A 22,607-nucleotide genomic window follows, 5' to 3' on the forward strand; every position below is an offset into this window, starting at 1 on the left:
ATGTTCAATAAATGTGTGGCCTGGCAGGCCTGAAAACTTTACCCTACAGTAACCCTCAGTTCTAGTGGGCAGCAGAACCGCATGGTGACTTGGGCCCAAAGAGTGCTTCCGAAAGATTCTGCAGTATTTCCAACATTCTTTAGGACTCTGACGCCCACCGGTTTCAGAACCTCCTAACGAGCTAATCTCGAATGAACAGAATCCCCAGACCCAAGATTCAGTCTCAGGAAAGGGAAGGAGTCCAGAGGTGGACAATGCTTACCCTTCTTTCTCCACGAGGTTAGACGAACAAAGACTCGAGTTCTTTATTTGCCTTTCCCTTTTAATCCCCTCCCTGCTCCAACTCTTAAAGAAGTACCCAGCAATCAATTACAAAGAAGTTCAAAGGGCCAAGGCAAGCCAGCCCAAGATTAACAGGCTCCCTCCCACGGGGGCCAAAGTCTGGATGCTGGGGTCTCCACTCAGAGCCTGGTAGTAAAAGCTGGTGCAGAATAAGGTGGTTCCAGAGGCTAGCAGTAACCCGGCCTGAAGGAGATACAAGAATACAGGCCAGTAAGAACAGGGCGGACGGAGGGAGCTGGTGGGGCACGGTCAGGGTTGGGCATGGGGGTAGGATTACCCAGAGGGGCTTTCTGCAATGGGGCACCCCTAACAGAGCCAGGCTGTGTAAGAAGTGGTGTTTGTTGGCCTTGTCGAAGAGCTGTAAGAAAAAGAGACATGGAAGGCGGGGTGGGGGAAGACACTTCCTAAGCAACGCTGGTGCCTGCATCCCGTGGGGGCACATCGGAAAAAGTTCGTCCCCCCGCTAAAGTCCCGGCTCGCCTGTCCCACCAGCACCCACGGCACATGCTCGCCGCCCTCGGTGCTCCGCCCCTCCCCTACTTCCCTCAGCGACCCCAGACTTGGGGCGCTCCTAGACCCGGAAGCTGGGCAGCCCCAAGTCCCTTCACCTCCTTCCCGTAGGCATCCGGGAACTGGGCGCCTGTAGAAGGAGAGGCAAAGGTTACCAGTCCGAGCACCTGCCTCCACCGCCCCGACTCCCGGGTGGAGGGAGGGCCCAGGGAGGGCCCAGGTGGGTGCCCCCAGAAGGCGTCTCATTGGTGGAAACGCACATGGGCGCTTCTGGGGACCAAACTGGACCAGGCAGAGGGCTGTCCGGTGGAGGGGAAAGCCGGCACTTCCCATAGACCCCGCCCCTGCACCAGACCCCGAAAGTCGACCCCAGCCCCCTGACCGTGCGCCCCGTAGGAGGCCAAGCCTAAGGCCCCGGCTCCGGACAAGGCGCCCAAGCGGCGGAAAGCAGCCCCCGGCCCGGCCATGGCAGTGGATGGTCACGCGCCGGAGGAACACCGCCCAGGCCACCCAAGAGGCCAGCCAATCCCAATCTCCCATGCAAATAATGTCCAAAAGTGCCCAATCCGGGACGTGTTCATTCCAGCGTCCAGGTCCTCACCCGGGTACTTGCGCCTTTGTAAAAGCTCTGCTGAGTGGCGAAGCCGCGTGGCGGGCGGAGAAACAAGAACCAATCAGGGTCGGAGGAGCGGAGCAGTGAGGGGCGGGGCGCGGAGGCGGGACTAGAGGATTTGCGTCACGGATTGGCCCACTTTCAAAGTTGATCGCTCCTTCCGATACCTACCCCCACCCCCCCACCTCCGGCCAATTTCCAAAGATCCCGGTCCCCACGCGGAGTTCCGCCCCTTTCCCCACTGGCTCCTCCTTTTCAGCTTTAAACCAGGCCTACTCTCACAAGGAGGCGGCCGCTCGGGTAACCAAGCCCCACCCACCGCCGTCAAAACCCCGCCCACTGTCGAGATGGCCCCTCCCACGGATCCAAGGCCCCGCCCTCTTCGTGTGATGCCCCGCCCCCTTGAGTTCACCCTCCCCCTCCCCCCCCCCCGCCCCCGCCCCCAACCCACCAACCGCGGGAGCCTGGAGGGTGGGAGACCCGGTGGGGGCGATGTCTCCACCCTGCCCCGGCCCGCTTCGTCCATCCGTCGGTCTGTCCGCTCCCGCCCCCTTCTCCCGTCTCCAATCCCCCCACACTCTGGAGGGCGGGCGGGCAGGCGGGTACGAGCGAGGGGTGTGCGCCGCTCTCTCCGCAGGGGGCGGGGGAGGCGGCCGCGCGGTGACGCGCGGGGCTGCTGCGGCTGCTCCGCCGGCGGATCATCACTCTCGGGCTGGGATGGACGCGGGGCGGGCGGGCCCCGGCGCGCGGAGCCAGGAGTCCGGGCCTCCTGGCTGCTGAGCGTCTCCCGAAGCCTCCCCTTTACCCCCGCTGCCCCTCCTAGGAGCCCTGCCGACCCCCACCCCGGGGCTCCAGACCCGGCTCCCGCCCTCCTCTGACTCCCTGGACCTCCCCCTCCCGCCCGCCCTCGGGATCGACTAGATCCCTCCCCCTCCCCGAGGATTCCGGCTGGATCCCTGCCCCTGCACCGCGGATCCTGCGCTCCCGGGCTCCGGGCCCCTGGGGATTGCCGTGGACACCTCCTCCCGCACCCGATCCCTTAGGATCTTCCGCCTGTACCACCTTCTGGTCCCTCGAAGCCGGCCCACGGAGCCAGTGGATCCCCAATCCAGTCCTGTCTCGTTGCCCCCTCTTCGCTCCGCCGGCCCCACTGCGGGGTTCCCTGTTCTCGGGTTCCTCCTGACCCCATCCCCTACCTCTCCTTTCCCCGGGGATCGACTGGATCCCGGCCCCGCCCCCCGGGGCTGGGGCGATCCCCCTCCCCCGCCCGGTGAGGCGCTGCGGGCGGGGGCTGGGCCTGCGGGGCCGCGGGGGCTCAGAGGCCGCCGCCCCCCTCCCGAAGCCCATCCGCCCCCTACTCGGAGCCCTGGATGGAGGCACCACGGCCCCAGGGCTGAGCCAGGTAGGAGCTAAGCCGGGCCGGGTGGAGGGGGGTGCGTGGCGGTCCACTGGGGTCTCCTTTTCCCCATCTCTCTCCCTGCGCCTGGTTTCCCCCCAGCCTGCTCTGTCTGCGTGTCTCCGCCTAGGGATGCTCTCGCCGTGTCTCTGCGTCTCGGTCTCTTTGTCTCTGCCTCTCTCCAGCCCATGAATGATCCTTTGAATGGGCCCACAGACCCCGTGTGTTCCCATCTCCCCCTCCCCCTCCTTCTCCCCTTCCCGGCCAAGCCATTTTCCCCACTGCAGGAAGAGGGGGGGGCCTGCGGCCTGAGCCCCCCTCCCTCAATTCTCCCCGGCTGGGGGAGTCAGGCCTGGGCAGGAATGGAGAGAGCAAGGCAGAGGGACAGGGAGAAGGAGGGGGAGAAAGATGTGGCAGACAGAGATGGGGCGAGAAAATGGGGGAGACAGAGATAGGGAAAGAGGGGAGAGAGAGAGAGAAGTAGAAAGGGCTTAAGGGAGAAATTTGGGGAAGAGGTTTGAAGGAGAGAGAAAGATGAGCCACGGCGAGGAGGGAGATGTGGAAAGATGTAGAAGAGAGAAGGGGAAAGGACTGAAGGCAGAAACGAGAGCAAGCTGGAAGAGGCCGGGAAAGATGCTCCGAGGGAGCATCATGGAGAGGAGAGAGGTGAGGGGAGGGAAGGGAGAGAAGCTGGCAGTGAGGAGGCCAGGGGCCCAAAGTACCTTAAAGGGGGGGGGGGTGGCGGCAGAAACAGACCATGTTAGTAGGGGGGGGAGGGGGAGGCAGGGCCATGGAAGCAGAACCCAGCCTGGCTTGGACAGAGGAGATCCTGAGGGAGCCAGCCCCAAGCCCCCTCCTGGTGATGGGGGAACAGGAGCTTAAGAGGACCTGAAGAGGGGGAGGGCACGACTGGGTGTGTGTGGTAAGGATTCCTGTGTCCTCAGCTCTGGAATAAATTGACACCTGCAGAGAGCCACCCGCGGGCTGGCGCCTGGCTCCGAAAACCCCGCGTCAGCAAACAGCTCTGGCGGCTGTTGGGGGGGCGGGGGGGGGGGGACAGGGGGCGCTTGCTGGAATGACCTGGGTGTCTGCCCCTTTGGTCTGATCTTGTCTCTTGTCCTGTCCCTGCTGTCCTGAGCATCCAGGCATCAGAGCAGCAACTGTGGGGGGCTGGCAAGGGGAAGGAAGGGGACATCAGTAGCTGAGATGGGGTGAGCAGAAAGCCGAGGTTTGACCCCCCCCCCCCAGGACGGAGGTCAAAATGCCACGCATGGAAGAGGCGTCTGGGGTCCAAGGCTGTTGGAGACTGTGGGAGGGGGGCAGTGGGTGGACGCATGTGATGCCCTCCAAACCCACCTCAGCACCCCTTCTCCCCAGCCAGAGGCCTGGTCACTAGGGCTAGGCTCTGATTGGCCCACAAGGGGCAAGAGGCGGATCTTTTAGGGTTCTCCAGGCCCCAATCTCCCGCTCCCCTCAACATATACACTTCTTTCTCTATGCTAAGGTTGGGGAAAACTCACGCCTCTGCCCTCATGCCCTGAATGTGCCCCGTGACCAAGCCAGCCCCTTCCCCTCTTCCTCCAGACCCCCCTCTAGGGTTAAAGCTGCAGCCGGTTGCCGAGGTAACATTGCGGGGCAGCATCCCGTCGCCCGGCAACCGGCCGCAGGATCACACATCTGTCCCCGGATTTGCCCCTCCAGCATCCCCTGCCTATTCGAGGCCCTGCCTCAAGGCACCTTAACTCCTGATGGAAGGAATGAGGAACACCTGGGGGAAAGGGGTTCCCCCCCCCCCGCCCCTGCTGCACAGATTCTTAGGGGATGGGCTGTGGAAGGAAGGAAAAGGTGCTGGGCTCCTGTGGTCCCAAGAAGGGCCCGAGTCTGGCCGGGTTGGGGGTTCAGTGCCTGGAAATCACAGCTGAGGAGTAATTAACACGTATAAACAAACCCGCCACTTCCTGCTAATTAATGACTTGGTATTTTTATTTTCTCTTCCTTGTCTCTCTCATCCCTCCCAGGGAGGTGGGAACTGGGACTCCTGAGTCCCCCAGCAACGCCTGCCTAGGAGGGACAAAGCAGCTGGAAGGGTGGGGGGCAGGCTGGTTCTGGGGAGCTGGCCTGCTTCTCCTCTGGCTCTGTCCTGGACCTGTGCGGCATCTTGACCCTACCCTAGCCTTAGACTTTTCTATCTGGGTCCCTGCTTTGGGGGTGGGGTGCTGGGGTGGGAGGGGGAGGCGCTAGGGGGCCGGACGGTGGAAGAAGGGGGGCAACTTGGTGTGGATTCCAAGTCACTAACCACTTGTCTCTTGTTTTCCCCATTCCCTTCTGTCTGCCCTGTCCAATTTCCCTTCCCTTCTTCCACTTCTCCGTATTGTTCTGTCTGTCTGTCTGTCTGTCTGTCTGTCTGTCTCTTGCATACCCCGTCCCTCCTCCCCCTGCAGGTCGGGCCTGCCTTCACCTTCTCCCATTTCTTTCCCCTTCCCCACCCCTCGCCCCCTCCATGGAGAGGAACAGACCCCTTCTCTGTCCAGTCTAACCCAGGTCCCTCCCCACCCCCCTCCTCCCTCCTTTCCCCCACCCCCTTCCCCCCTCCTGGGGCAAGGGGGGCCTCCCTCCCTCTCCCCCCCCTTCTCTCTCTCTCCGAGGGGGGGGGTCCCGGGGAGGGAGGGGGGGTCCCCCGATCAGCATGTGGCTCCTGGCGCTGTGTCTGGTGGGGCTGGCAGGGGCTCAACGGGGGGGAGGGGGTCCTGGCGGCTCCCCGGGTGGCCCGGGCCTGGGCCTCAGCAGCCTCGGGGAGGAGCGCTTCCCAGTGGTGAACACGGCCTATGGGCGAGTGCGCGGCGTGCGCCGTGAGCTCAACAACGAGATCCTGGGCCCCGTCGTGCAGTTTTTGGGCGTACCCTACGCCACGCCACCCCTGGGCGCCCGCCGCTTCCAGCCGCCCGAGGCCCCCGCCTCGTGGCCCGGCGTGCGCAACGCCACCACCCTGCCGCCCGCCTGCCCGCAGAACCTGCACGGGGCGCTGCCCGCAATCATGCTGCCTGTGTGGTTCACCGACAACTTGGAGGCGGCCGCCACCTACGTGCAGAACCAGAGCGAGGACTGCCTGTATCTGAACCTCTACGTGCCCACCGAGGACGGTAAGGGCGCGGGCACCAGGCGGGGCACCCCGTGGACGCAGGCCACAAACGCGCATGCGGACCCTCGGGCGCCGGCACCTGCTGGCCTTTGCGGGGGGGGGGGGGGGGGGGGGGGGGACGTGAGAGGCGCTGTGTGCCTGCGGGCGCCGAGTGCCCTCCGAGGGTGGCCCCGGGCGCCTGGCGGGCAGTCCCAGGAACGCATCCCACAGACAGCCACCCCGGACGTTCTCTGGGGGCTTAGCGACCCCATCCCCGCAAAGGCGCGCACAGAGTGGCCCCTGAGGGTGACCAGGCATCGGAAGGACCTGTTACCCGCCTAGACGCCCACTCCAGCTCTGTGCCACCTCCCACGCCCAGGCCTGGGCTCCTCCCGAGGAATACCCACTTCAGTGACTTCTGCCCCTCAAGACAGACAGAGACTCCCTTTCCTCCAGGTGTGCTTGGACAGACTGCCACCTCCCACATCGCATCCAGAGGGCCTCACCCGAGCTCAGCGTCTCCTCTTCAGACAGCTCTGTCCCCGACCCCTGTGCACCCCTGAAGGATCAGGGACCCCCTGCCTCGCCAGGGGCCCCTCCATTCAGAGCCCAGCACACCCATCCCCATCAGAACATCTTTCCCTCAGGGCTCTGGAGCGGGCTGCCCTCGTGAGGTGCGCCCCAGCAGGGCACATGGCCCCCAGCACACTGCCCGGAAAGTTCTCCCCGGGCCAGCCTTCAGCACACGGGGTATCTCTCAGGGTACCTTCCAGCTGTCCTTATATGATATCCTTGTATCACTGCTTCCGTCTATGTCCATGAACACCCCCATATCATTACTCCAGAACACCCCCACACGGCCACCTATGGATCACGTGACCTAGCGAGAGCGCTGACCCGAGTAACCCCGCACGTGGCCATTCACACCACAGTCCCCAGCACCCTCAACACTTCCCAGGCGTCGCTTACCCCAACCCTCCCTAGCCCCAGGAAGGGACTCGCGTCACGACTCAGGCTGTGACAGTGCGCCCAACAGCCCTTTCCCCTACCCACAGATCCAGTGCTCGGACACCTCACTCCCAACACGTTCCGTTCCAGCCACCCTGTGTTCCTTGTACCAGCCATGCACCCCAACACCGTAACCACCCTTCCCATAGAAACCATGCCTCCTAGCAACCCATGCCCACGACGCTCAGAAGTCTCATCTACTGTAATCCTACCCAGATCCCAAGCACCTCAATGCACCCCACACCTCCTCCCCAATACCGCGACCCCCTCCACGTGAGGGCCGTCCACCCCCGCCCCCCTGCCCTCTCACGGGCCACCCACCCCGACAGCCTACCTACCCCTAACGATGGCCTGTGAGTCGTCCACCCGGTACTCTGTATTTTTAACCGTCTCTTATCACAGACCTGCTTGGGGCCTGACACATTCAGGTGATCTCACTGAATCTTCACATCAGCTCTGGGAGGAAGAGGTTGACTCAGGCAGGCGCGCCCTCGCGCTCGCGCACGCGCGGGCACAGACGCACAACATTCTCACGCCCACACGTGCCCTGCTGACTTCATCCCCAGTCGCTTCCTGGTGTAGAGAGCGGGTCCTGATCCTACTGGGTCCCTACGGGGCCATCACCGCCAGCTGGGAGAAGCCTTCCAGAGACTGGCTTAGGCCTTGCAGACCCGTCCCTCCCCGCGCTGGTCCTTATGTCAATGCGGAGAGATCAATCAGCCGGCGGGGACGGAGGCGGGGGGGGGGGGGGGGGGGGGGGGACCCCTCCGATTCCTGGGCTCTAGCTCTCCCCTGACCATTCCCCAGTCTGGAAGAAACCTGAAACCAAACTGCGAGCCCAGTCTGGGGCCTTTCCTTGACAAGGGGCACACTTTGTGCCTCCCGGCACCTTCTGGCTGGCACCTTATGTGTCAGGCTGGCTCAGGGCACTGTGTTTCCTGTTCCCTATGTGGGGACCGAACCCCGAACTGGGGAGGGGGCGCTTTCTGGCGTTAGAGCAGTGGCGGGGTGGGGGTGGGGTGGGGGGTGGTGCTCACGCCCCCGGTGGGAAGTTTACCGTTCTGGACCGGGGTGGGGGAGAGTAGGCCTGGGTAAGGGGGGAGGTTGGGGGGTGCAGAGGGAAAAGGTGGAATGGAGGGCAAGACCTGATGACCCCTTTCCCTGCTTCGCCCCACACTGGGGAGGTGGGGTGAGAAGCCAGGCCCGTGAGTGCGGAAGGGAGAGGCGTGCTGGCGGGTGAGAGGCTGGACAGGCGGGCGGGCGGCCCGACTGATCTACCCCCAGCCCTCCGGTGGGCAGCTGAGGGCCTCCAGGGGCTGTGAGCTGGGGGGGGGGGGGTGTCTCTGCTCTGCCCCCCCGGATCGGTCCTTTCCGCTGCAGCCCCCGTCTCTCAGTCTGGGGGAGCAGGCAGGTGCCGCGCGGGCCCTGAAGAGGGCCTGTGCGAGTGGTGGCCCCGTGGTACAGCTGGCCTTGGTGACCCGGGCTCGGGTGGGCCTCCCCTCCCCTCCCCACCCCCACCTCTAACACCGCTTAATTTCCAGCGATTAGCAAACACTTCGACAAGCCAAGTCAATGTCTTTCAAACAGGCTTCAGCCCACTCAGGCCCCGGCCCCCCCCCCCCCCACCTCCAAAACCAGCCTTTTCTTTGGGGCATGACTTTTTCCGGGAAGGGGAACAAAATCGGGTTGTAGAAACGTTTTTCTCTTTTCTTGGTTTCTTTTTCTTGCGACCAAATTTTGCTTTTTTTGGCTTATTTTTTCTGCCCCCACCCTCCCCTTTTCTGCTTTCTGCCCTCCCCTCCCCATCCACCACCTCCCCCCGACCCCCATCTTTCCCCACAAAATTGTCCTTTTTTCTCTGTTTTGTGTTCCCGGTCTTAGGTCCGCTCACAAAAAAACGTGACGAGGCGACGCTCAATCCGCCGGACACAGGTAGATTTAAAAATCCGGCCGCTGCATGTGGTTGCTGATAAGAGGACGGTCACGGCCCTGCCCCTAACTAAATGCCCCCCGCAGCCCTCCAGGCCCCTAAGTCGTTGTCCCAACTAAAAACGAAAAAGAAAAGAAAAGAAAAACTTGTAATAATTCGAAACGCGAATTACGAAAACTGCAAAGGCAATCCGCACCATGTCGGACCCACTAGCCAACCTGCAAGAAAAGCTAAACACAGCAAAAATAAAAGTGAAAACACAATTGGATGTTGAGAGTTTGACAGAAATTTGGGCTGGTTTGCCACTCGTGACAAGTAACATTTGAGGGAAAAAACAAACAAACAAAAAAAAAAAACCACACAAACTTTAATTTGGAGCAAAACGACATTGGAAACAAACAAAAATCTAAAGTTGGCAAATTGATGGCACAATTGAAACGGCAGAACCAAAAGCCTGCTACGATTTCCAAAAGCCTATCAGATGCAGGAAACGCAAACATTCGAAGCAAATTAAAGAATTTGGAAATTTTTGAAAGCAGGGCCCAATATCTTGGAGTTTCACCGCAAAATTTTGAAAAGGAAAACAAAATGCAAAGAACTTTTTTCTTTTTTTCTTTTTTTCCGAAAAAAAAAAAAGGATCTTTTTGGTTTTTGGGTTTTTTTTTTTTTTTCTTTTCTTGTCGAATCTGCCCCCCGAGAGCTTCTTGTTTTTTGGTTGTTGTTTTTTTTTCTTTCTTTCTTCTTTCTTGATCCTGTTTCTTGTTGTTGGTTTTGAATTCTTGTCGCCCCCAGCTCCCCTCCCTGCTCCTTCCCTTTCTGACCCCCCCCTCCTCCCACACTGGGAGTGGAGGTGCCGGGTGGGGCGGAGGGGGAGAACTGAGGACTTTAAGAGAGAGCCTTGCAGGGCGGACTCCAGCCCGGGTCTGGAGCAAGGGGAAGAACGAGGTTTGGAGAGGGCACAGAGAGGGCAGCAGGCAGGGGGAGGTGGCAGAGAAGGTCCTGAGAGACTGGAGGCTGGAAAGCTGTCCGTAGGGGTGGAGGGGAGTGTCTCAGTGGCCTGCGGGCTGACCTCGTGGCAGGAGCAAAGTTTCCAGCAGGAGGGAGGTGAGCAGAGGCCCTGGGGATGGGCTGTGGAGGCCCAGGCCCGGCTCTCGTTTGTTGAATGCCCAGGCTAGTCAGACATGGCAGGTGTCAAGGAGGAGGAGGGCCCATGGGGCCATGGGTGACCCCAGCCTGGCGCTGTGGCTGAATCGTGTGGGAGGGGCTGCAAGGGAGGGTACTTGCCATAGCCCTGGGGACCACTGTGGCGGGCCCTCCCAGGCTCCCACCCTCTTCTGGAATCTGTCACTCCTCGGTGTGGTCTGGAGGGCCTCAAGGGCCTACCACATGTGGCAGTGATTGACGGGATCCTTTAGGGACATGGCAAGAGGGATGTCCGGTGCAGAACCCAGGGTCAGGCCAGTTTGTTGGGTGGGGGGGGTGGTCTGAGAGTACAGAGCCGGGCCCTGGCTTTATCAGGCAGGCTCTCTCCCACCCTGCCTCCTCCTGCACAGTAATTAGGCTGGGGGTTGCCATGGTAACTGGGGAGGTGACCTAGAAAGGAATTAGGGCGGGGAGGAGACCAAGCCCCCAGGGACCCTAGGCTGGCACCCCCTCACCCACAGACCAGGCTACCACATGGACTTGAGGCCCAAGGCCTGAGTCTGAGGAGCGGCCAGGACCCTCCCAGCATCCCTAGCGCCAGACTTGGGAGTCTGGTCTCCCTAGGAGCGGGAAGGCGATTTGCTGCGTGTGTGTGTGGGTTGGGGGGTCCCCCGGGTCCAGCAGATGCCCTGGGGAGGGTCCCCCACTCACCCCGGCCTCTTAGGCTTCTCGGAAGGTCTGTGTGGCATTGGGAGACGTGCCGTGGGGCAGACTGGCAGGAGGTGAGGAGGGACCTTCGGCCAGGGCTAGACGGGGAGGGGGGGGAGGGGAATCCGGTCTTGCCCCCCCAGGGATGGGAGCGACACGTCCCCTGAGCTCCGGGGCCGGTCCTCCGTAGCCCCGGGAGCTGGGCGGTGCTGCTTCTGGTCTGACTGTGCTCTTGTCCCCCGACCCTGGCCCACCGCCCACCCCCTCCCCACGCAGATATCCGGGACTCTGGGAAGAAGCCCGTGATGCTGTTTCTGCACGGCGGCTCCTACATGGAGGGCACCGGCAACATGTTCGACGGCTCCGTCCTGGCCGCCTACGGCAACGTCATTGTAGCCACGCTCAACTACCGACTTGGGGTGCTCGGTGAGGGTGGACGGCCAACTCTAGGGGCTGGAGTCCGGGAGGGGGCCCTGGCGGGCGGCGTTCCCTTCAACCCGGCAGAAGCGGAAGGGCTTCTGGGCTAGACCGGGCTGCCCAGAGAGGGGGCCGGGGTGCTGCGACACCCCCAGGAAGGCCCTCTCCTCCTCTCCTCCCAGGTTTTCTCAGCACCGGGGACCAGGCTGCAAAAGGGAACTACGGCCTCCTGGACCAGATCCAGGCCCTGCGCTGGCTCAGCGAAAACGTTGCCCACTTTGGGGGTGACCCCGAGCGCATCACCATCTTTGGATCTGGAGCAGGGGCCTCCTGTGTCAACCTTCTGATCCTCTCTCACCATTCGGAAGGTACTGGCCACCCCGCCGCCTGCCCCCTCCTCCCGTCCCCTTTCCCACACTCGGATGCTCCCGGGCGCCCCCTTCCCGCCTTGGGCTAACACAGCCCAGCCTGAGGTCTGCCTGTCCCTGCCAGGGTTGTTCCAGAAGGCCATCGCCCAGAGCGGCACTGCCATTTCCAGCTGGTCGGTCAACTACCAGCCGCTCAAGTACACGCGGCTGCTGGCGGCCAAGGTGGGCTGCGACCGCGAGGACAGCGCCGAGGCTGTGGAGTGTCTGCGCCGGAAGCCTTCCCGGGAGCTGGTGGACCAGGATGTGCAGCCCGCCCGGTATGGGGGTGGGAGAGGGCCCGGGGCCAGGCCTTCACTTGCCTTGTTGGTTCCAAGGAGGTTGAGGGTGAGAGGTGTCCGCAGGCAAGGAGAGGTGGGCTTCGGGCCCCCCCACCGGCCCCGCCTTCTTCTCTCGGAAGCCTTCCCTAAGCGGAGGTGCCCAAACAGAGCGAGGGGGCGCACGGTGCCATGAGGTGCTTCAGGGACGACTTCCCGAGAGGCCAAGCGCCCCGAAGGACTCGGCAGATTTTTAAGTAGGGGAGAAGGGTCTTGTGAGCACAGGGCTCAGCAGGCTATGAGCTGAGAGGAGGCCAGGGGGCAGGTGATGAGACCCTGACCCCTTCTCCCCAGCTACCACATCGCCTTCGGGCCCGTGGTGGACGGTGACGTCGTCCCCGATGACCCTGAGATCCTCATGCAGCAGGGAGAATTCCTCAACTATGACATGCTCATTGGTGTCAACCAAGGAGAAGGCCTCAAGTTCGTAGAGGACTCGGCGGAGAGCGAGGACGGGGTCTCCGCCAGCGCGTTTGACTTCACCGTCTCCAACTTCGTGGACAACCTGTATGGCTATCCGGAGGGCAAGGATGTGCTTCGAGAGACCATCAAGTTCATGTACACGGACTGGGCCGACCGGGACAACGGCGAGATGCGCCGAAAGACGCTGCTTGCGCTCTTTACAGACCACCAGTGGGTGGCGCCGGCCGTGGCCACCGCCAAGCTGCACGCTGACTACCAGTCCCCGGTGTACTTTTACACCTTCTACCACCACTGCCAGGCGGAGGGCCGGCCCGAGTGGGCGGACGCAGCGCACGGGGACGAACTACCCTACGTCTTCGGCGTGCCCATGGTGGGCGCCACCGACCTCTTCCCGTGCAACTTCTCCAAGAATGACGTCATGCTCAGCGCCGTGGTCATGACCTACTGGACCAACTTCGCCAAGACCGGGTGAGGGCCGGCGGGGCCGGGTGGGGCGCCCCCTGCAGGCCAAGGCGCACACACCCTCCACCCTCCGCGCGGTCTCCCTCGCGCCCCCCACTCCCCAAGTCGTCATTCCGGCATCTAACCCTGACCCTTCTCCGCCCAGGCACCTGCTGGACGCCTCCTCAGTGCCACGCACTGACCGTCCGCGGGGTCCGACACAGAGGGCCCTGTCCTTCGCGGGGTGGGGCGGCTCGCTTGGCGGCTTTGGCTCCGGGTCTGTCTCTCCCGCCCTCCTCCTCCCTCTCTCCGGACACTCTGCTCGCGGTCTGATGCTCGGGGCTGTGTATGTGAGCGTGTGTGGGGATTTGTGTCTGTCCGGCTCTCTCTCACCGTCTCTTCGAATCCACGGATGCCTCTCCCCCTCTCTCTCTTCTGTTTACCTTTTGCCTGCTGGTTTCTCTCCTGTGTCTTCGACTCTCGGTTTCTGACGTTTTTATTTATTTTTGAGAGCTACAGACAGAGCGCGAGCAGGGGAGGGGCAGAGAGACAGACAGAGAGAGAGAGAGGGGGGGAGACACAGAATCCGAGGCAGGCTCCGGGCTCTGAGCTGTCAGCCCAGAGCCCGATGCGGGGCTCGAACCCAGGAGATGTGAGATCACGACCTGAGCCGAGTCGGACGCTTAACCTACTGAGCCGCCCAGGCGCCCCTCTAAAATGTGTCCATCTCACTCGGTCTCAGCGGCTGCCTCTCTCCCTGGCTGTCTCTCTTCCTGTCTCGTGTTCTCTGGCTTTCCTTCCGTGTCCCGGGCTCTCTGCATCTCTGTGGGGCGCGCGCGCGCGCGCACACACACGCACACACACCCCGTCCCCCACCCCTCCCCCTCGGGGCCTCCCCCTCACTCCCCCTCTCCCCGCCCTCCTGTGCCCACAGCGACCCCAACCAGCCGGTGCCGCAGGACACCAAGTTCATCCACACCAAGCCCAACCGCTTCGAGGAGGTCGTGTGGAGCAAGTTCAACAGCAAGGAGAAGCAGTACCTGCACATCGGCCTGAAGCCGCGCGTGCGCGACAACTACCGCGCCAACAAGGTGGCCTTCTGGCTGGAGCTCGTGCCGCACCTGCACAACCTGCACACGGAGCTCTTCACCACCACCACGCGCCTGCCGCCCTACGCCACGCGCTGGCCGCCGCGCCCCCCGCCCGGCGCCCCGGGCACCCGCCGGCCCCCGCCGCCCGCCACGCTGCCGCCCGAGCCCGAGCCCGAGCCGGGGCCCCGGGCCTACGACCGCTTCCCCGGGGACTCCCGAGACTACTCCACGGAGCTCAGCGTCACGGTGGCCGTGGGCGCCTCGCTCCTCTTCCTCAACATCCTCGCCTTCGCCGCGCTCTACTACAAGCGGGACCGGCGGCAGGAGCTGCGGTGCCGGCGGCTCAGCCCCCCGGGCGGCTCGGGCTCCGGCGTGCCGGGAGGGGGCGCCCTGCTGCCCGCCGCCGGCCGCGAGCTGCCGCCCGAGGAGGAGCTCGTGTCGCTGCAGCTGAAGCGGGCGGGCGGCGTCGGGGCGGACCCCGCCGAGGCCCTGCGCCCCGCCTGCCCGCCCGACTACACCCTGGCCCTGCGCCGGGCGCCGGACGACGTGCCTCTGCTGGCCCCCGGGGCGCTGACCCTGCTGCCCAGCGGCCTGGGGCCCCCGCCGCCGCCGCCGCCCCCCTCCCTCCACCCCTTCGGGCCCTTCCCCCCGCCGCCCCCCACCGCTACCAGCCACAACAACACGCTACCGCACCCCCACTCCACCACTCGGGTATAGGGGGCGGCGGGGGGAGGCCCTCCTCCTCCCCAGCCGTCCCCCCACCCCCACGAACCCCCCACCCCCCACCCCCCGCCGGCGGGCAGTGCCGCTGGGGGGGGGAGGCAGGGAGGACCGCTCGGCGGCGACAGGCTTTTCCTGCGCGGGGAGTGGCGGGGGCGGGGGGGGGGGGGGCGTCACGCGCGGAAGAGCATGAGGTGGACACGGGTTTTCCTCGCCAGGATGCCGAGAGGCCCTTTCTCTTCTCTGGACCTGGGCCTCGGAACAACTCGGGGGGGGGCGTTTCGTCCCCTCCATTGGGACACCAGTCTTAGGTGTGCGGAAACGTGGAAGTGTTTTCCCACGTGGAGGTGTGCTTTCTCACGAGGGGGTGCGTTTTGCCATGTGCAGGGTGAGGTTTTTTTTTTGCCGCCCTGGACACATGTTGGCCCCCTCGAAGAGTTTCTGCGGGGATTTGTACCCCAGAATCCCGTTCCCTCCTGCCTTCTCCCACCTCCTCCCCTCCCCCACCCCATGGAGACCCTGGAAATGGCGTGTTCACGGACCCGTGACCCTTGGCCACCGGACAGACACGGCAGGGTGGTGCCTGGGAAGTAGCGAGGAAATCACAGTCCCCCCGCCCACCCCCACCCCGGCCCCCTGCCCCACCCCTCTCTGCCCCAGCCAAGCATGTTTATTCCCCCCACCCCTGGCATATGTCAGATGAAGCACGTTCTCTGGGTGGGCCTGGCCTTCGCAGACGACAGACACAGATTCCCTGCCAGGGGGAGGGAGGGAGGAGATCCGTGCACCCCCGTGCTCCCCGGGGAACTTGTTTCCCCACGGGTCCGGGACACATTTCTCTGGGTGGAAACGCCTTCATGCATGAGGATGTGTGTGTTCCCATGCGGATGGCCCCCGGCTCTCCGGCGCTCCTTGGCCTCCCCGCCGGGTCCAAGAAGGCCTAGCGCCCCGTTCCTCCCCACCCGGCAGGTGGGGACAGACTCCCGACAGACAGAAGCTGGGGGGGTGGGGGGAGGTACAACTCCTGGGGGCAGAGCTCTGCCCCTCTCCAAGAGATGCTAAGTTGGGGGGGCATGGCGTGCCACCCACAGAGGCCATGCATGTTTGACCAAAGCCCTCACTGGGGTCTGAGGACAGCCTTTCCCTCAGTCCTCAGATCATTGCTCATCCGTGCCAAACTGCGTAGGTGGGTTTGAGGGGTGGGGTGGGGGGAAGACCCTCAAAACGTGCCAAGGATTCCCCAGTCCTGGGCCAGGGCAGGTAACTGTGGAGACAGGGGAGGGGGGGATACGGGGTGGGGGGGAGGGGAAGCGGCAGCTACAAGGGTCCCGCCTGTGTCTCCGCTCTTCACTGTGTCTCATCCCCTCCCTCGGTGCCTCGGTGTCCTAATCCCCCAACCCTGTCTCCCTCTTTGAAGCCATCCCGTCTCGATGTCAGACCACCTTCTCCCCTTGGATGTCCTCCCCTTCTCTGACCTGGCCCCCCTTCCCTCAGCCGGCCAGGGCTCAAGGAAAGGCGCGGGGGAGAGCAGGGGGGCGAGGCTTCGAGGGACAGGTTGGGGAGAGAATGAGGTCAGCCGTGCCCAGGAACAGATGGAGGGGCAGTGGGGGGCGGGGCCTGGGCAGACAGCAGCAGGGAGAATCTGAAAGGACATGTGTGAGGTGACTGCCCGGGAAGGAGGTGCCCCAGGACAAAGGGCTTGGGCCTCTGGGGACAGGAACGTCGTCAGGAAGGGTTTGAAGGGACACCAGCAGGAGGAGAATCCTCGCCTGCTGGCATTTTGCGGGTTTGTGCCAAACTTGAGTAGGGGTGGGGTGCTGTCTTCCACACCCGGGTCCAGAACCCCTGGCCTTGGCTCCCCAAAGCCCTTGCCTCCTGACTGTCCCTTCTCCCACCTCCCCCCATGGAGACTTAGTTCTTTTCTGCCCCCTCCCCTTGCCTGGTCTAGCTCCTCTCCAAACAGCCACGTCCTCTAAATGCTAGGGACCTGGGCCCCGAACCCTGTAGACAGATGCCCCCCCCAAGCTGGGGCACGGGAGGGGGGCTGGGGGACCCCATGATTCAGCCACGGACTCCAATGCCCAGCCCCTCTCCCCAGAACAACCCCCTGACAATCCCATGTCCCTGCCCCAACCCTTCGCGGCTCTGTACACATTTTTAAACCTGGCAAAAGATGAAGAGAATATTGTAAATATAAAAATTTAACTGTTGTTCGTGCGTGCTCTGATGGGGGTGGGGGCCCGAGGAAACGAGCCGTCGGGAGGCCCCCCTGCCCGCGCCGGGGAGGCAGTCGGAGCCCACGGCCCATCTCGGCTGATGGCTTCAAGGGCTGAGAGAAAGGGGGAAAGGGTGCTGGGGTGAGGCTGCTATGGTGGCAGGGTTGTTTGGGGAGTTCCGTTCAGGGCCCAAGTGTGGGCAGGGGCTGAGCCTGGTGTAGAGGAGGAGCGGGCAGGGGCTGATGGGGGCAGACAGGCCAGAGGGTCAGCCACGGGCCCAAGACTCTCCCTCTTGGCACATTGTGAGGGAGAGCCCCGGCATCATTGTGACCCACTTACCCCCAGGAGCTTCTGGGACAGGCAGGCGGGCAGACACTGTGGGCACAGTGGGCTGGGGGCCTAGGGGCCCCGGTGGCCCTAGGGACCCCCACGGCCATGGCTGAGCGGCCGCGGCCTGGCTGGGCCTCATATCCCAGCTCCAGCACCAACAGCTGTCAGGACCTGGGCAACTCCATCCTGTTGCTGCTGGGTCTCATCATCTGCATTAACATTGGCATCAATATGGTGACGCTGGTCAGGGCGGTTCTGGTGGGAGGGGGACGGCAGGAGGGCTGGGGGAGAGCCTGGTGGCTGGGGCCTGCCCGGGGTCATTGTGTTCTCCATCGCCTAGCTCTGGCGCAGACTCCGCGCCTTCTTACATCGGGTGTTCCGTGTCGTTTATGAGAAAGGTAAGCGGAGGCTGCTGGGGGCATAGGAGAGGCAGGACCCAGGGGTCTCCAGGCCTGACCCTGAGCCGGCCCCTTCCCCTCCGGCTCTCCCCTCTCAGACCCCACGGCGGTGCCCCCTCTCCCCCCACCCCGCGCCCCGCCCTCCCCATCCCTGGAGGAACCAGCCTCCCCCCCTCCCCCGGCCTCTCGCCTCCCCTCGATCCACAGAAGCTTCTAAGCCATCCTCACCTGAGAAGCAGACCCAGCCTCCGAAAGAGAGCGCCCCTGCGGTCCACCTTCGATGCACCATGGACCCCGTGAAAATGACCGTGACCCCCCCACCCACTCGCCGCCATCGCCACAGGGGCTCCTCGAGGCGCCGGGCGCACCGCCCGGTCGCCTGGGCCCCCGACACCGACGACGACGAGAAGCCCCCACATCGGCACCCAGCAGTCTGCTCCCACAACTGGGATCACTGCGCAGACTGGGAAAGCTTCCAATCCACCCAGGGGCTCTGGGCTCCCCACACCATTCGCTTCCAGCAGACCGTAGAAGGAAAGCCCCTCAAAGGAGGGATGCAGTCGGAGCTGGGCCCGGAGGCCTACGTGTACCCGGTGAACCCCCCACCCCCGAGCCCAAAGGGCCTGAGCCACGACAGCTCTGGGGCGGGCGCGGGCGCGGGGGTGGGGGCCCAGGCCGAGCAGGAGCAGGGCACCCCTGCCCCTCCGGCCCCGCCCCCTGCCCAGGGCCCCGCAATCGTCCCTGACCTCCCCGGGCGCCCCTCCTCGCGCCGCGTATTGTATGACGCCCGAGAAGTGAGGCGGCGCCTCCGGGAGCTGACCCGCGAGGTAGAGGCCCTGTCCCATTGCTACCCGCTGATCTCCAAGTCCAGCAATGCCGAGGGGACGGGCAGGGACTGGGTATACCGTTCCCTGGCAGAGAGGTGACCGGGAGACAAATAAAAGGAAGAGAGGAGGTGGTTTGTGATGGTGTGGGGGGGAAGGGGGTGCCAGGGCCCCCAGGCACCCAAAAGCCCTGGTCGCTAAGACAACGCTCTCCCTGGCAACGGGGCCTAGAGAGCCCTAAGGACCCTCATCCACCTCTTGGCTGCCCTGGGCCCTGCCCGCAGCTCTTTCTTCCTTCCAACGTTCCCACCTGTAGCTCCCCTGTTTCCCTTTGTGCCCAGACCAGGCCCCCCAAATCCCTCCCCAGATCCTCAGGCAGACCTGCACTAGAGGGGGACCCCATCCCCATGGCCCCAGCCCTTGAGCGGCCTGGTTTCCGCCAGAGGTAGGCTGCAGCCACAGGGCGCGGTGTGGTTGCCTCTTAAGCCCTGGTTTCTTGGAGGGTGGCTGGCCGGCCGAGAGATCCAGGCCTTCAGAATTTCCCGGCCGGGACCTGAGGCTGTCGTACCCCAGAGCAGGCTCAGAGCAGAGGATGAAATCCTGGGGACATTCTCTGTGACTTCGCTCCTCTGATTGGCACCTGCCTGTCACAACGAGGAGAGCGAGGCTCAGAGAGGATAAGGGACTTATTCGCGGTCACACAGACACCAGGGATCAACCTCGCGGCCCCTGAGGCTTCGGGTAGATTTCACGGGTAGATTTCACGGCCACCGAGTCAGCCTGGCCCAGCAGAATCTCCCACCTTCCTCAGCTTGCCGTGTGAACTCATCAGAATATTCCATCCACAGAGAGCAGGGAAACCCAGGCCCTACCCCACTCCTAGACAGTTGGGGTCACAGGCATGCACCCACGTACACGTGCACAGGCACGACCTTAGGGAAGGGAAGCCACGTGAGGGCAGGCACCCAGGCGGAAGCAGCTTGGACCTCACCTTCCGTAGCAGGTGGAGTCCTCGAAGGCCCTTTGTGAATCAGCCTGCTTTAAGCTGATTCCCTTCAGTGAGCGTGTACCTACTAGGCGTTTGGAGGCTGGAGGGGAAACACCCTGCCCATCGGCTCTTCCTTTATTTTTTTGCCGAGTTGTTCCTCAAGCCAACAAAAGACTAGAGGTCCCCGGGGCACCACTTGCACGGACCCCCAGCCACGAACCTGGTTTAAAAGAAGACTCCTTTGGGGCGCCTGGGTGGCGCAGTCGGTTAAGCGTCCGACTTCAGCCAGGTCACGATCTCGCGGTCCGTGAGTTCGAGCCCCGCGTCAGGCTCTGGGCTGATGGCTCAGAGCCTGGAGCCTGTTTCCGATTCTGTGTCTCCCTCTCTCTCTGCCCCTCCCCCGTTCATGCTATGTCTCTCTCTGTCCCAAAAATAAATAAAAAACGTTGAAAAAAAAATTTAAAAAAAAAAAAAAAGAAGACTCCTTTTGGCACATCGACAATTACATCTGTGCTGTGCTTTGTGTATTTCATGAGTTTTTTTTCTTAAGGTGGGAGCCAACAGTGTTTCAACTTGGAGGGATGGGCCAGTGGGAGGGCAGTGGGTTAGGAAGGGGAGAGACCACGGTTGGCGGTCAGTCTTGCTCTGAAGCCAAGAGCTTCAGAGCTTGGCTTCAGTGACCACAACGCCTATGGCTGCAGCCGCTGGCAGGACAGGGAGAGAAAACTGCAACCCTAGAGGGGACTCTCGCTGTCACCTTAGCTGCTGGCCCCAAGTGGGCGCGGGTGGAGGGTTCCATCAGGCTACTAAGCTGCCCTAAGGTCTCGAAAGAACAACGCACTGGAGGAAATCCTTTCTGGCTGATTCAGTCCCTATGAAGACTGTCTTGTACCCACAGCCACCATATTTTGCAAATCCGCAATCAGGTGTTGACTTAAGCAAAGCCCTATGGAGACAGAGAGACCAAGGGAGCTCTGGGGTATCTGGGGACCGGACTCCCATCAGGTGGCAGCCAAGGTCAGAGACGGCCATATAAAGAGCAAGCCAAGTGGATAAAAGAGATGCTCATTGTGACTCCCCTGCCATGTGCCTCATTGTGACCCAACAGCCTCACCAGCTGGTAGGTGTCCCCAGGTCCTGGCATGAGCACAGTGTGGTCACGGGCGGGGGGGGGGGCGCGGTGGCCCAGGTGGCCCTAGGACCCCCCCACCATGGAAAACCAGCTCTATTATGACAGCCTGGGGTCCTGCAGTCAATACCAAGAAGCTCCCCAGGGTGCCAACGACTTACTGCTCCTGCTGCTGGGTCTCGTCATTCTTGTCAACATTGGGATCAACGTGGTAACCGCGGTCAGTGACGGCATGGCCGTGGGCCCCCCCGCCCCCCCCCGGGGTGGAGAGGGCTGGGGGCGGGCGTGGTCTTCACTCCCACCCCACCGTACCCCCAGATGTGGCATGAACTCCAGAATGCCTTAGACAAGATGATACAGTGGATTCATCTGGAAAGTGAGTATGGCAGCAAGAGAGATAGGGGACACCCCCCCCCCACGATGTCACCATCACCACCCTAGAAACCCAGGCCGCACTGTTCCCAACCCCGAGCTCTTCTGACATTCACCCTGTCCTCACGGACTCTCGTCGCCCCCAGATGAAATCTTCCAGGCTTCCGAAGGTTCCCCCAAAGACGCCCCGGCCAAGACCCAAGACGTTCACATCCACTGTGCCCTGGACCCTGTAGAAGTGAAGATGGCCTGGCCCACCTGCCATCGCTCTTCCTCCTACCGCCGTCTCCGCAGCCCCCACTGCAGCTGTCGCCGCCACCGCCGCTGCAGCCACCGCCGTGGCCGGCACCCCGGCCACCACCGCCCCTGCAGCCACCAGTGGGGACTGAGGAACCATAGGCATTTCCCTCCCAACCGCTCCGTCTTCCACAGTCACTGTCACAGCCGCAAGATGTCACAGCTGCGGCCAGTGCCCTCCTTTGATGAGGACAACCTAGACTCCTGCCTGGAGGAGGATGACCTATCCTTCCCGCACCCCAAGTACCCATGGCGGGGCTGGGGAGGGCTCTACCAGCCGGTGGGCCTGCCCTCCAACTTGGGGCTGTGGGGCCGCCAGGGTGGGATCCTGGCCAGCCTGCCACCACCTTCTCTGTACCTGTCACCTGAGCTGCGCCGCATGCCCAGGCGCGTGGAGGCCAAGTCGGAGCTGAGGCTGAAGTCCTACGGGCCCCACTGCCCCCAGTCCCGAATCTGGGGCAATCTGGAGGCTGAGCGGCAGACCCCGTCTCCACCACCCCTCCGCCGGCTGCCCCCCGGCCCCTCCCGAGTCCCCGCGGAACACAGCCCTTACCCCTCAGGGGCCCAGCTACTCCATGACTCCCGGGATCAGCGGCGGCGTGGTCTGGAGGGCTCCGGACCCCCCTGTGCCCTGGTGCCCCGGGGGTCCCGGCCCGAGGCCCGGGAGCCCTGCTCCCCCCAGGCCCACCGGCAGAGCCTCCCTGGCCACGCTCACAGCCAGTCCAACCGCAGCCCCCACCCATCCACGGGGCACTTGGGCCAAGGCGCCCAGGACCCCCACGAGGTTCGGCGCCGGACCGGCGAATGCACCGAGGCAACGCCCGCCCGGCACCCTCTGACCACCGCATCCCTCACCGTGCTGGGCGAGACCTCCCACCGACGGGCCCCGGCTCCCGGCTCAGCCCTGCTGCCCCGCTCCTCCCAGCCCCTGCCCGAAGTCCAGGCTCCCGAGCGGCCCCCAGCCCAGCCCACCTTCAGGCCACTCAGCCGGACCCCGGGGGCCAATGGCAGCTACCAGGTATACGACAGCCTGGAGCTGAAGCGGCAGGTCCAGGAGAGCAGAGCGCGGGCCAGCTCCCTGCCGCCCCCCTGCACCTCGGCCTCCAGGCCCTCCCTGCACAGGAGCCAGAACGGGAAACTCCACTGACCGGCGGGGAACGTGGGCGGTGGGGGGGCGTGGAGAGAGGAATAAAGAGCCACAAAGTCCAGGAAGCGCTGTGATGCTCTGTGGCTTGGAAGCGTCCCCTCCTCCTGCCAGCCCGGGTCCCTGCTCTTGGCTTCCTGACACGAGAAGCCAGTGTCCCCTTATCGGTGTGAGGCTCCCCTCGGCGGCGGCCACGCCCCCCCCCGCCCCCGCAGACCCCCCCCTCCCCCCCGTCCCGTGCCACGCACTAAGGACATCTTGCAGCGGCAGACTCCAAACCACGGGTCCCTGAGCACCTACGCTGGGT

At 63.6% G+C, this 22,607-nt stretch overlaps 4 protein-coding genes across 5 annotated transcripts; 3 read left to right on the top strand and 1 right to left on the bottom strand.

Annotated features, from left to right (window-relative positions):
• Nucleotides 1–291: 291 nt before the first annotated feature.
• TMEM256 (transmembrane protein 256) lies at nt 292–1,375 on the bottom strand. Its single transcript, XM_058705724.1, has 4 exons — nt 1,235–1,375; nt 951–982; nt 620–700; nt 292–525 (listed from the first exon to the last, which is right to left on the bottom strand). The coding sequence occupies exons 1-4, from the start codon at nt 1,317–1,319 to the stop codon at nt 382–384; spliced, it is 342 nt and encodes a 113-aa protein (XP_058561707.1). The 5' UTR covers nt 1,320–1,375; the 3' UTR covers nt 292–381.
• Nucleotides 1,376–2,076: 701 nt separating this feature from the next.
• NLGN2 (neuroligin 2) lies at nt 2,077–16,812 on the top strand. Of its 2 annotated transcripts, XM_058705715.1 has the most exons (8): nt 2,078–2,867; nt 5,303–6,001; nt 8,869–8,919; nt 11,045–11,194; nt 11,368–11,553; nt 11,678–11,870; nt 12,222–12,818; nt 13,726–16,812. In XM_058705715.1, exons 2-8 carry the CDS (start codon nt 5,548–5,550, stop codon nt 14,597–14,599), a joined length of 2,505 nt encoding a protein of 834 aa, XP_058561698.1. In that variant the 5' UTR covers nt 2,078–2,867; nt 5,303–5,547; the 3' UTR covers nt 14,600–16,812. The 2 variants fall into 2 exon arrangements, with proteins under 2 accessions (XP_058561699.1, XP_058561698.1); XM_058705716.1 differs by lacking the exon at nt 8,869–8,919 and having other exon boundaries at nt 2,077–2,867.
• Nucleotides 16,813–17,175: 363 nt separating this feature from the next.
• SPEM1 (spermatid maturation 1) lies at nt 17,176–18,500 on the top strand. The gene is made up of 3 exons (XM_058705720.1): nt 17,176–17,391; nt 17,489–17,546; nt 17,754–18,500. The coding sequence occupies exons 1-3, from the start codon at nt 17,254–17,256 to the stop codon at nt 18,470–18,472; spliced, it is 915 nt and encodes a 304-aa protein (XP_058561703.1). The 5' UTR covers nt 17,176–17,253; the 3' UTR covers nt 18,473–18,500.
• A 2,001-nt stretch (nt 18,501–20,501) lies between these two features.
• On the top strand, nt 20,502–22,368 carry SPEM2 (SPEM family member 2). The gene is made up of 3 exons (XM_058705718.1): nt 20,502–20,707; nt 20,806–20,863; nt 21,006–22,368. Exons 1-3 carry the CDS (start codon nt 20,570–20,572, stop codon nt 22,301–22,303), a joined length of 1,494 nt encoding a protein of 497 aa, XP_058561701.1. The 5' UTR covers nt 20,502–20,569; the 3' UTR covers nt 22,304–22,368.
• Nucleotides 22,369–22,607: the final 239 nt, after the last annotated feature.

The sequence above is a fragment of the Neofelis nebulosa genome, chromosome 16, assembly GCF_028018385.1.
Source record: "Neofelis nebulosa isolate mNeoNeb1 chromosome 16, mNeoNeb1.pri, whole genome shotgun sequence".
Classification (NCBI taxonomy): domain Eukaryota; kingdom Metazoa; phylum Chordata; class Mammalia; order Carnivora; family Felidae; genus Neofelis; species Neofelis nebulosa.